Source organism: Sinocyclocheilus anshuiensis, unplaced genomic scaffold (genome assembly GCF_001515605.1).
Source record: "Sinocyclocheilus anshuiensis isolate Anshui unplaced genomic scaffold, SAMN03320099.WGS_v1.1 scaffold930, whole genome shotgun sequence".
Lineage (NCBI taxonomy): Eukaryota > Metazoa > Chordata > Actinopteri > Cypriniformes > Cyprinidae > Sinocyclocheilus > Sinocyclocheilus anshuiensis.
This window is the reverse complement of record NW_015539900.1, coordinates 1529051-1541879: the sequence shown is the minus strand read 5'-3', so window position 1 is coordinate 1541879 and position 12829 is coordinate 1529051. Positions and strand designations below refer to the sequence as shown.

At 34.7% G+C, this 12829-nt stretch overlaps 2 protein-coding genes across 6 annotated transcripts in view; one reads left to right on the top strand and one right to left on the bottom strand.

Moving 5' to 3' along the window:
- The window catches only part of LOC107686056 (rab effector MyRIP-like), a 17015-nt gene extending 13186 nt beyond the window's left edge, over window positions 1–3829 (top strand). For 3 of the 5 annotated variants that reach the window (XM_016482891.1, XM_016482894.1, XM_016482890.1), the window contains 5 exons: window positions 571–756; window positions 849–1010; window positions 1866–1943; window positions 2040–2100; window positions 3660–3829. In XM_016482891.1, the coding sequence (XP_016338377.1) occupies window positions 571–756; window positions 849–1010; window positions 1866–1943; window positions 2040–2100; window positions 3660–3691 (519 nt within the window). In that variant the 3' untranslated portion in view covers window positions 3692–3829. Of the gene's footprint in view, window positions 1–570; window positions 757–848; window positions 1011–1865; window positions 1944–2039; window positions 2101–3157; window positions 3512–3659 lie in introns of those variants that run through there. The other 2 variants (XM_016482893.1, XM_016482892.1) reach the window with 2 other exon arrangements.
- A 405-nt stretch (window positions 3830–4234) lies between these two features.
- On the bottom strand, window positions 4235–11471 carry plxdc2a (plexin domain containing 2a). The gene is made up of 14 exons (XM_016482927.1): window positions 11384–11471; window positions 9824–10029; window positions 9596–9736; window positions 9414–9483; window positions 9125–9247; window positions 8911–9029; window positions 8718–8817; window positions 8228–8323; window positions 7928–8009; window positions 7775–7835; window positions 7489–7675; window positions 5668–5828; window positions 5318–5546; window positions 4235–4937 (listed from the first exon to the last, which is right to left on the bottom strand). Exons 1-13 carry the CDS (start codon window positions 11469–11471, stop codon window positions 5319–5321), a joined length of 1662 nt encoding a protein of 553 aa, XP_016338413.1. The 3' UTR covers window positions 4235–4937; window position 5318.
- Window positions 11472–12829: the final 1358 nt, after the last annotated feature.

Below are 12829 nucleotides of genomic sequence, written 5' to 3'. Positions count from 1 at the left end.
TATACCCAAGCGACTTAAGACTGGTTTTGTGGTTCAGGGTCACATTTTTTAAATCTCATAATTGACTTTTTATCTTTTAATTGTGACTTTTTATGAACTAATTAAGATTTAACAAAGCATTATTTTTCTTCTTATGTGGTTGGTAATGGGCATCCATAAATAATTGATTCAGTTTCTAAGCCTGTTTTAGATGTATAGCCTACATAAAATATGTGGCATGCAGATGGTCCATCCAAAAAAGTATTTAAATTAGGGCTGCACGATTAATCGCATGCAATATTTAACGCGCATGTTAATGCTGCTCAATGTGAAAGCACGCAGGTGATGGAGATTTACCGCTGATTACAGAACCGGCTTTCTGACAATATGCGCATTAAATATCACATGCGATTAATCGTGCAGCCCTAATTTAAATGTTAACTGTATTCATTAAATCAGTATTAATAATTTTGCTAATGTAGGTGTGGTCACACTAGACTTGCCCCATGCCCCATTCATTTCCATTTAAATGAATGTGAATGTTATTGTGTAACGTTACAGTACCTTCCTCTGTGTATTTACCATGAATAGAAGTACTCGGCAGCATCACTGCGCAGCATCACCACAGAGGTGCTAAAAGTACTGAACGCTACTGAGGATCTGATTCACGGATCTATGGGAAATGGACGATGCCAGTCAGACCACAGTGACGTCTCGATCATTCCCCCTGACGAGGCCAGAAGACTGGACGAGCAGCTCGGCAGACTGGAGGAAAATGTACGGATTCTTCCTGAGATGAGCATTTCTCACGCCACTGGGCATTTATGAGCTGCTTCTCAATTTATTCGAATTCATTTCACTGTGTGCAGGTGTATGTAGCGGCAGGGACAGTGTATGGGCTTGAGGCTGAACTGCGGGATCTGGAGGAGTGTGCGCGCTGCATCAGTGGATCCACCACTGAAGGAGAGCTCGCTCATCTGGAGGACCAGGTGGCCTCTGCAGCAGCCCAGGTGCAGCAGTCTGAGCTCCAGGTGTGTTCGGCCTGGACGCTGTGCTCTATCTCTCTTTTTCTGAATCTCAGCTGCAGCATCTCATAGCTCTCTCATGCAGTTACACTTGAATTAATGAGCAACATAACAAATGTTTTTGTTTACTTTATTTAAATTGTTTTCGTTATTTGGAAAAAAAAAAAAAAAGCTAAAATAAATAAAAATATAAGATTAAATGGAAATTAGAAATGTTGCTTTGGAAACTAACTGAAACAAAAGCTAAAATAAAAAGAAAGAAAGAACATAGAGAAATTAAAAAAACAAACTAATAAAAATGACAAAAGCACTTAACAAAATGACTAAAACAAACTAAAATTAAATGAAATATAAATAATAGATGAAAAACACAAACGGGCATTTGAAATAGGTGTTAGAAAAACTTAAACGGACAGTAGAACTGAAATAAAAAAAAAACAAGTACCATAATTACCAACTGAAACTGAAATAAAATAAATTAAAGCTTAATAGAAATAGAAAAAACAACAACTAAATAAATGACAAACAACAAAATTGCTAAACTTTAACTAAAATTAAAATGAAAACTCAAAATATAAGGATAAAACGAATTTAAAATATTGATAAACACTACAAGAATATAAAAATAATATTAAAATAACACTCAAATAATGTAGATTTCCTATATACAGTACATACTATATAGACCTGTATATACTGTATACTACACATACTGTATAGAATTATGCAAACATACTAACCATGGTGTCCCAAAACTGCCAATAACATTTCATATAACAGTCTCTCTGCAAAGCCTTGCTGTTCACAATAAAAACAGTCATTTTCATATCTTTTTGCTTTGATCTGTGCTTTTTTTTCTAGGTTTTAGACATTTCCTCAAGAATTGCTGCTCTGAAAAATGCAGGTCTTAATGTAACTCCACAGACCCAATTTACCAAGGTGTTGTCTTCATATTTTTAGTAATATTCATACACCTATTCCTACATGCCCATGTGACTTATTATGACTATAACTGTCGTAATACTTTTGTTTTAGACACAAACCATTGGCTCATCTCGGAAACTGAGGAGGCGACTGCCAGCACCTCCAAAACAAGGTAAGAGCTACTCATAATCAATACTGACAACTGACATATTTTTTTTAAAAATGTTATCTGTGTAATTATAGGTGAAATGTGCAGACCTGCCAACCTGTACGCATTTTGCGTAGCGGGTACGCATTTTGACCTTAAAGTACGCTGGTACAATTTGTCACTCTAAACTACGCAAAAACCCGGTGACCTGTCCACGCGCAGTAAACAAGCAACAGAAAAAGATGAGTTAAACCAATAAGAGCGTTTTCCGTGTTTTTTTGTTTTTTTTTATTTCTCTCCAAACTGGCTCTGTTTGTGTGTCCGTGAGTCGTGCGCTGAGACAAGGAAACACGTGTATGGTATTTCCTGGAGTCGTAAGCTCTATTTCTTCGGTGATGCATATGTATCCAGTATGAATGAAACAGACATTACATGTGTTCATAGCACTAAATAATGGCCAATCTATAAAAATAATACTTCTCTCAAAATAAATTTAAGGTAGACATGTGATAATCCATGTTTTTCTACAGTGTACAACAATGTACTGGAGTTTGTTTTTTTAAATAACATTTAAAATCGCTAAAAAGAACTCTGTTGTGCCAAACCATCAGAACCAAACTGAAAACTGTGTTTAAAAAACGGAGGTATTTATTGAACCTTGGGCTAACTGTATTGTTGCATTCCTACTGTTTACTCTAAAATACTGTATAACAGGAATATCACAAACAGAGTGCAGACTCGGAGTACTAACCTATGAAAAATATTTAACATGAAGTCTAGCATTTTGCACATTGTGCAATTACGATTTTGACATTAGCCATCAAGGAGCGTCAAGTAATGTAGGAATAGGCTATATGACCCCCGGTATCACCCCATATCACTCAAAAAATTGGTACTCAAAAAATTTTTCAAAGGTTGGCAGGTCTGAATGTGTAATTGTTTTATTTTAAAATGCTGCAGAAATTATACCCATCATCTTTACATGGGCTTCATTTATTTCCATTGCATTAATCAAAGGTCTAAAATAGTTCAAAACATACATCTGTTGCTGAAACTTATTTGAATCTCCTGTAAATTTCAGATAAAGAAGCATAAAGAGGATAGTGGGATACATCAGCAAGCATCATCACAAAGTTAAATAACTACAAACTTAAAAAGGCCACTGATCACATGTGCCTTGAAGCTCATGGCTCATAGATAAGATTTTATGGACTCAAGCTCTGGCAGACAGATTCAAATAAACTGATGTATCGCTCATGCATTGATGCCATTTTACACAAACAAATAACTCTTGCTTTATTGCTTTATTACCTCTCTCCCTTCATAATAAATAATAAACTAAAATAATGTCAAATTATACTATGATGTGGAGCTTTGTTTTGGCATATTTGACCATTACTGTGAATCAAGCTCATCATTAAATTTAGCTTTTAATTAAAAATACATCTTGTAAAAGGAAGTAATGGGATAGTTCACCCAAACATGAATATTCTGCCATTATTTACTCACTCAGTGTTGAAAACCAAACAGTTTTATTATGACATTTAAAGCATTTCTCAAAATCTTTATTTTATATTCCACAGATGAAAGAGATGGTAAACTATCCCTTATATAGATTAATTCGAATGCCTGACCAAATATTTCCTGGATTAATCTTTCTGATTGATTTAGCTGTCAGATTTAGAGTAGATTATTCTAGCCATGTGTCACCTATCATGCAGAAATTTATATTCAATTCAATTCAAGTTTATTTGTATAGCGCTTTTCACAATACAAATCGTTGCAAATCAGCTTTACAGAAAATTAAGTTTCTACAATATATTTAGTAGCTTACCAGTGGTGACTGTCAAATTGATGTACATATGGCAGAAATGTAAATTTATATGTGCTGATAATATAAATTTATGTTGTTAGATTTGATAGAGACATTTACAAACTATTGTAAAGACATTGATTTATTATAAAGTGTAAATGATCTGTGTAAATTAATGGATTTTTTGTTTGACTATATTTCAATTATAGTACATTTTTGTACACAGATTTTTGTTGTTACTGTTGTTGAATTGAGTTGTTCTGATTACATGACCTGAACAATTTATGGTATTCGTTTACTGAAATCATCAATATAACATTTCAGTTGTTGAGATCTATATTTCTGTTTGAAAAATTTCAAATATACAAATCAAACTACATATTACAAATACAAAGCACAGATATTATAAGGACATTAACTGAGGCATGTACGGTTACTATTGCAATTCATGAGATTACCTTGGATGTGTGTTCAGGTAGTGCTATTTGTATAGAGTGTGTGTGTTAGATCAACTCTTCAATGGTATCTCAGTGTTTCTCTGATACACTGCAAAATATTTGAATCAAGAATATTTTAAAGAACTATGAAAGTTTTTAAGATTCTTCTATAACTGTACCTTAACATTATCCACATGAATTTGGAGTATAAAGGTATTATTTATAGCAAAAATATAACTTCCATGTTTTACACAGGACGTTCTGTGAGGTGTTTGCAATACACAGGCTTTAATGACCCATCTGGTTAGAAGAGAGACACCAACAAGGGGACTCTCAGGAACATTATCAGACCGTGGTTTAAATTGGGCCTCTGGAGAGAAATTAAATAAAAGCTCAGGTGTGAAGGTTTTCCCTGAGCGCTGCAATTCCACTAGCTTCACTGTTGGAAAAAACATTTATGTGTCCACATTGTTTACATTGCACTTTGGTGTAATGGTGCAATAGATCACTCACATTTTAAGCACTTGCTGTTACAAGGTCAAACAAATACCACATTCATCCCAGCATCCAGTGCAACTTCCTCTCAAAAACAGAGGAGCTAATTCATAAACCTTGTAAGGCATTTGCGAACATCACACAAAGGAACGATGGAATCTGCTTCAAGATATTGATTGATTAATAGTCATTTTTAATTACTCTCATCAATTTTAATGATAACATCATTAAATTCTAACCAGAAAATACCACTTCTAACCTGAAATTCTAATTTAATTAGCCTTTACAAAAGAAAAAAAAACTTTTCTCTTACAAGAAAATTGGAAGCAGCCAATTACTATCCTGTCCTCTACTCCGTTTGTTTGTTCTTTTTCTTTCATCCCTCCGTTACAGTTCTAATCAGGTTGAATTCGAATCTTCAGATCCTAGTCCTCTCAAAACCTGAATGAAATAATAATAATTAATTCCCTTACAAATTAGTTAATTTCATTACAACCTTAGCGGCGTTCCATGATAAGGAAACGTTCTCTTTGGTCAGCCACAATAAATCCTTCCCTCTGGTCCGTCAGAAACAAGCTCTCTCTCCTGTCTTCCACAAGAAAACTGCCTCTAGGGTCCATCACAATGAATCCTTCTTTATCCTGTCCCGTGGCCTCTACCTCTGCATATGACGGGTGTCCTGATCCCCGTCGAAATTCCATGGCAGGCCAGTGTGTTGGTCGTCTCTAGATATCAAGAATAAAATTCAGAACTTTTGAAAGGTAGTGTATATTAATGTGCTAAAAATGTTTAAAAATATCTTTGTTCACTTCCATTAGCTGTATATGCTTTAGTTATGAAGTTCACCTCTATGAAGAAGAGACTGGCGCTGGAGGTGGGATGATAGTACATGTATATAGTGGCCAACACAGCAACCACCATGAGGACCATAGTGATGAGGATTCCTATGAGCAGACCAATCTGCATCTGCTCCTCTGTTTGCTTCTCTATAATGTCCATCTGAGAGTCTGAAAGAGAACAGAAGAGGATATTTACACTTGCCTGTAAAGAACAACAATTATAACCAGATTTTTACATTTTCTGAAAAAGATATGTGAATTGCACTTGCCCAAATGCCACAATGTCAGTGGGTTCCGGGGTTTTCTACATGGTTGCTAATAGGTTGCTATTGGTTCGTTACAAAAGACCCTTACTGAAAATGTTCGGTATGTATACGTGTACCGAACAAATACAGCATTGTTTTAACCACTGCACGAGTGAAACTTCATGGGAAACTTCCAGTTTTATTGTTACTTTTAATAAGAAACAAAGTCTCATCTTTCAAATTGTCAATTTCTTTCAGGAAATGTAAACAATAAATGCCATTTTGATGCTCTTTGATGTGGCGTGACAGTTTGCTGAATAAATGCCTCACACGCGAATGAGCTTCATCATCCCTTCCTTTTTAGTACTAGTTGTAACCCAAAATAAACATGAATGAACATCTCATGCCACATGTATTCATTTCACTACACCAAATACACAAAATAATGTTCTTTTTAGCAGCATCATATGACCCCTTTAAAGTATGTTTAAATAAATCTATTATGAAACAGTTATGACAGCCACTGTGTAAATATATTTCAACAACAAATAGAAATTTTATATTTTTACATTTTAATGCATACAAGTTAAGTGTTGATAATTATATTTAAAAATAAATAGTAATTCAATTTCAGTTTGGTAACCTTATAAGTAGCCTAATGTAAAAGGGCTCACTATTTAGAGCATAAGCTGAGGTAGATTTTTATCCCTTGGAAAATTTTAATTATAATGAACCTTAAACCACATAAACACATTTCATTACACCAAATACACAAAATAATGTTCTTTTTAGCAACATCGTATGACCCCTTTAAAGAAAGAGCAATTTGTTCAGAAAACCAGTTTAATAATAAAAAAAGCAATTTTATGTTTAATTTTTCCCCTAGCTGTACTGAAACCATACCGAAATGTGACGTCAAAACCGAGGTACGTACCGAACCGTCATGTTTGTTTCTTGATATACCCCTAGTTGCTATGGTATCTGTGTGGTTGCTAGGGCAAAGACTTAATGAGATAAATTAAATTTTGTCATATTTTACTTTCCCTTATGTCATTCCAAACCTTTGTCACTTCCTTTCTTCTGTGGAACATAAAAGGTATTTTAGAAGGTCAGGTATCATAGAAAGTATTTTGATATTTTTTTCACCCAAATAAATTGGAGCACCAAAACATATTGGTTACCAACATTCTTAGAAATATCTTATTATATGTTTCAAAGATGAAAGAAAGTCAAATTTGGAACGACATGAGGGTAGAGTAGTAAATGATAACAGAATTTGACAGAATTTTAATTTCAAAGTAACATGCAGCACAGAAACCAAAAGTTTTTCATGTTAAACATACAAAAACTGGAAGTTTATTCTGCAGATGAAAGGTCAGATTTTCATTATGGATTAAGTGTCATGTTGTAAAAGGTTATGGACTAAGGAGAAAATGTTGTGCAGGTGTCAATTTTATCTTGGTTTTTAGGGCTCTTATAATTGGTCTCATTTGGAGACCTCATTTGAAAGTGAGATATATAATGAAAAAAAATAAAACATATCCTCTCAATGATCTGCAGGACATAGTAAGACTGATACATACCGTCAGCGAGAATGCTGGTGGGAAGGTTTCTTATGAATAAGGGTGTGCTGGTGAGTTTGGTGGTGACTGAGGAGGCTGATGTGGGTGATGTTGTTGTAGTTATAGACACTTCCGTCACTCCTGTCTGCACCGCCGGAGTGCTGCTTCTAATGACAGACTGCTTTCTGTCACAGCTCTGTCTCTTTGTCTTAAAATACAACTATATAAAGTTAGTAAAAATGGGAGATAGTGGAAAAGAGGAATGAGTCAAAAAGATGAAAGTGGAGGATATACTGTATCTATTCACCTCAATTAAGCACCCACTGTCAACCCAGTCCTGACGATACTGGTCAAAACCACTGGAACATCTGCAGGAGAAACGTTATTTGCAGCAGTTGAGTCCCTAGCCTTAAAGTTGAAGCACACTGCACTTAATCTATTTGACTATTCAAGTGTGTACCTCTGCAGGCGACTGCACCAGCTACAGTTGAAGCCGATCTGAGCCGTAACACACGTCTCACAGCTGGAGAACTGAAGGCAGGCTGACAGCAGGAGGAGCAACATTTTAATAGAGATGTGTGAAAGACGTGGGTACTTCTTACAAAAAGTGATTAAGTACACTCAAGTCCAGTCATGGAAAACAACAGTTACAGGGCCTTTTAAACACAAAGTTAAATTGGTCTCAGTACTAAAGAAAGATATTAATTAGAGATCTATGCAGAGCTATTTGAATCTAGTTCTGTCAGCAGTTTGGACTCACTTGGTAGAGGAAGCATCTCAACAGCAGTGATGTTTGCGATCTTGGATTTTAAAAGCTCTACCCGATGATATTCATATATTGTTCTTCTTCTAACATCTGTCATGAAAAAAAACAACAACAATATAACGGAAGGCTGGTATCATTATTGATAATTAAAACAAATGATGCAAATTGTTTTCATTATTTTAAATAAAACTGAAATAAAATAAAAGTTGAAGTACTATAATTACTAAAGCTAAAACTGAAGCAAAAATAAAGCTAAATAGAAATATTGAAAAAAAACATTTTAATAAAAAATGACATGAGCATACAAAATTAATAAAAGTAAAATTGAAATGATAACAAAAAGATTTTTCAAAAAGCGCATTCAAAATACTAATAAATTATATAATAATATATACTGTAAATACTAAAATAACACTGGTGAAGGCAGAATTAATTAAAAAATAGAAATATTATTTTCCCTTTCAAGAAGAGTTACAGTACTTACTGGGAAGCTGTTCAATCTTATGAAGAACCACAAATGCATCAGAGAGCCCGACTTTCACAGGATGATTCACTGAGTTGATTTTGCTAATGTCAATGGGAACCTAAAAGCAGATGAGATTATACAATCAAACCTTGCTTCATCTACAAAACAGTGATGGCAGCTGTAAAACCCAAAAGTATCTAAAAAAACCAACCTCTTTATATGCAAAGGTGATTCTGCCATCCTTGTATAAAGCTGCCTGGAAGGTAAAACTGCCGAGATGAGACGCATCGTGGAGATACACACGGTCCCACTGCACAACAAGTGCTGTGCCTACAGAAAGTAGATTCATAATACAGCCATTCAAACATAACACAACAATGCAAATAAATCAGGGCACGTTCAAATTTCAGTCTGTCTCATTTTACCATTATCACAGTAAATGACTGTGGAATTCTGTGAGATGCTCAGGTCAAAATTAGCCATGAGAGGAGCGATGTACTGAGTAGCAGTCAACATTTTGTGGATAACATCTCCAGTGTAGATGAAACCTGAATAGAAATTGAATATATTTAAAATATGCACTTCTGTGTTTTTAATAAGAAATTAATAATTTTATTCAGCAAGGATGCGCACATTGATCAAAAGTGACAGTAAAGAAATGTATGTTTTTTTCTATTTCAAATAATGCTTAAAGGTCAAATATATATCACTCACCCCCTGTAGCTACATGTATTTCCCTTAATGAATGTCCGTAGAAAGGGAAATCGAAGGATAGATTCACTCTCTATAAAGACAAAGAAAACCCCACTAAATTGTGTGCACAAAAATGATTAACAATTACAAAAAAAAATAAAAAATACTTTTAAGAAACTTTGTTGGTGATTGTATGATCGTACCAAAGTTTGCCGATGTGTGTTGGAAAGAATTCCATGAACTCTTCCCATGTCCATTTGCTCAATATTTACCCACAAATCCCTGTCTGGACTATCTGTGGGCCCATAGAATTTGGATGTGTAGTAGATATGGTCCATATCTCTCTGATGAACAAATATACACATTACTTACAAATGTACACATGAGAGAGTATTTTATAAATATGAGTTAATACATTCTTGACTGTTCACCTTAATGGATAAGTTATCATGAGTCTCATTTGTCACAACTTCTGGAAAGCGCTCTGAATCCAATTTGCCATGCTCTTTATAACGTTCCAGATCCTGGTTCTGACTGATCTCATCCACTGGTCTTCTCCATCTTTTATTGTAAAGCTTGAGGTTTACACCAGCACTCTCTTGCTTGGAAAGCCCTTCAAAGGTAAAGCAGGAGACCCCTGATGAATAAAGATTAATTATACAGTATGCTTGCATTGTCTGTGTTGCTACACAACAATCACTGAATCATTGATAACCTACATGCATGTGAATTGCTCTCTAAATCACAAAGAAGTTCACATAAAATACAATACACATTCAGCTCTTTGGAGAACTAAAGAATGTAACATTGATAATAACTTTTAGGAGCTGTGCAACTATGGATGAAAATGACCTTTTATGCAAATAAACACAGTTCCTCACATCCTGCAGTGACAAGCTTCTGTCCAAAGTACTTCTTTCACAGGAGAGAGTGAAACATGCTCAGAATTCCTCATAGCACTGGATGGGGGAGTGTGAGGCCAGGACAGTGTTTTGACTGGGGTAACACAGAGTTTCTGTTTGCTGTGTCCTTCTCATTTGAATTCTGCCAACGTTGCTTCTATACTGTACCTATATCTCCAGAGTAAGCTGATGCTAATGTGAGAAATAAAATCAAATAAATCCAATAAAAACTTGAGATCATGTATATCTCAAGCACAACGTGCTGTGCTGTTCTTTTCCTGTCTGGCATTGTAAGTATGTGATATGCCCTCATGGTCTATCGCATTTATTTTCAACATCGTGACAGAGACCGCAGAGTACAGTGAGCGTGCATGGGCCAAAAAATCTTCTGCATGCATGGGTAGGTGCTTGAGTAAAAAACAAACAAAAAAAAAACCTTAAAATTATTAATACTCATTACAATTAGACTGCTTCTTCATGACAAAGTCAAGCAATAATCTTTCTGTTCTAATTAATAATAATGCGTGCCAATGCCTCTTAGATGATTTATGGGTCAGTGACACTATTTTTGTCTTGATCTTAAAAGTGTATTAAAATCCAATTCATAGTCAGTCAATGACTTGAACGCATATGTTCTATGATAAAATGCTTTTACTATATTTTTTAACGGCTACAAATATATAGGTGGTCTATATGAGTTATGAACACAAGGTATGGAACATTTCATTTAATTTATTTTTGAATAACACTTACAGACAACACATTTTGGTGCTTTATAAAAGCCATCATACAAAATAAAAACAATACACAATCAACAATAAAATCGTAGACCTAAGCAGTATTAAAAGCCACAAAATAAATTTAAAAAAGTTTTAAGTGAAAAATGAACATGAGCATTTTACAGTATTAGGAGTTCTTGGCTACTTTACCTCAGTTTGCAGGTAGTGAGATTTAAACGTTTAAATTCATAAATTATGAAAGTAAATAACTCTTAAATAAGTATAGGTAACACTTATTGCGTATTTTGACGACTGAATGAAAAAAAATGGCAAAAAAGATAAATAAATAAATAAATAAATAATCACTTACCACTGGATGGCAATTCCTGTAAGGTAAATTTAATCTGAATAACTGCAAAAATTCCTAAGAAAACATGTGGTCTTGCCCTCAATGCCATAACAAACTGTATTTAATGTGTCTCCTTTGAACATTTAAATGAAGGGAGAAGTAGGCAGAAAAGTTGTTGAACTGCACGCGACCGGGGCGCATAATGCGTGCTTCAAACACACCCACGCGATCTGTCCAGTGACGTGCATATGAGGAGTTCACGAGAGTTTACAATAAAATCATATTTTCCACCACTGTCACTGAAAAAAGACGATGAAAGCTTACTCAACAGTACAGTTCTAATCATTTTGGTAACTATAGTATTTTTGAAGAAACTATAATACCATGGTAAAATTGTTGGCTAATGGATATACATGTGCAGACCTCATTTAGACGACAAACATATTCTAACATTATTCTAGTGTACTCCTAAATATGTAGCCTACTTGAAGGAAACATTACACACTGCCATACCTCAGATATGAATGTTGAAGATGTGTTTGAAGAACACGAAGCATGGAAATCTAAAATGCAATGTTTTTTTTTTCTTTTGGAAAAACACTTTTAAATATAAGGTATTTAACCACACTGAGAATATCACTCCGGAGTCAACCATGTCTCCTGAACGTTAACAGCAGACTTTGTGTCAGCATAAACAGAGCCATATTAAACAGTGGTTTAGCAAACCTTAAAGTAGTTTAACAGACATTACAGACATAAAAATCAACGTCCACCTTTCATTTTGATTCATCTGAGCACTTAAATTATATTTTATCCTTGCTTGTAGGCGTACTTGTATGGCTGAATGTGGTTATGTGAGAGGCTCGTTTGAAAGGCAGCAAGAGAGAGCACTGGTTTACCGTTAGGAAACTGGTTCCTGTGAGAAATGAGTGGATTAGGGGAGTGTGACATGTCTCATAGAGCTGAGAGGATTTTCTGACCCTTTGGTTTGGAAACGTCAGACAGCCCTCTCCTGAATGATGGTAGGTCAGCTCAAGATTTAGGGGTTTAATAAAGTCGTTTAAATCCAATGTATTCCACCCAAGACTCTGTTTGCTGAGATTTCATTTTTGGAAAAAGGAAATAAAGGAAGTCTAAAGGTGAATACTAAATCCCATCGAAACTATTGAAGGTCAAAACCCATTTCCAGTACATCAGAAAGTTATTGTAATTTGCCTAAACTAAAATTTGAGCAGCAGTCATATGATATGGTGTCATATAATACAAAACCAGAGAGCCCTAAATATTGCATTAGTGTTTACTGATAATATTTTTAGCATTATAGTACATTTTAAAGGGGTCATATGATGAAACATTATTTTGTGTATTTGGTGTAATGAAATGTTTATGCGGTTTAAGGTTAAAAAAACATTATTTTCCACATACTGTACATTATTGTTTCTCCTCTATGCCCCGCCTTTCTGAAAC

Excerpts from the sequence above, each read along its gene's own strand:
- plxdc2a (XM_016482927.1), bottom strand. The coding sequence starts at position 11,471 with ATGGCATTGAGGGCAAGACCACATGTTTTCTTAGGAATTTTTGCAGTT. Across the intron at positions 10,030-11,383 it reads ACAGGAATTGCCATCCAGTG|GGGTCTCCTGCTTTACCTTT; the intron begins GTAAGTGATTAT and ends TTTATTCATCAG. Across the intron at positions 7,836-7,927 it reads TGGTGCAGTCGCCTGCAGAG|ATGTTCCAGTGGTTTTGACC; the intron begins GTACACACTTGA and ends TTTCTCCTGCAG.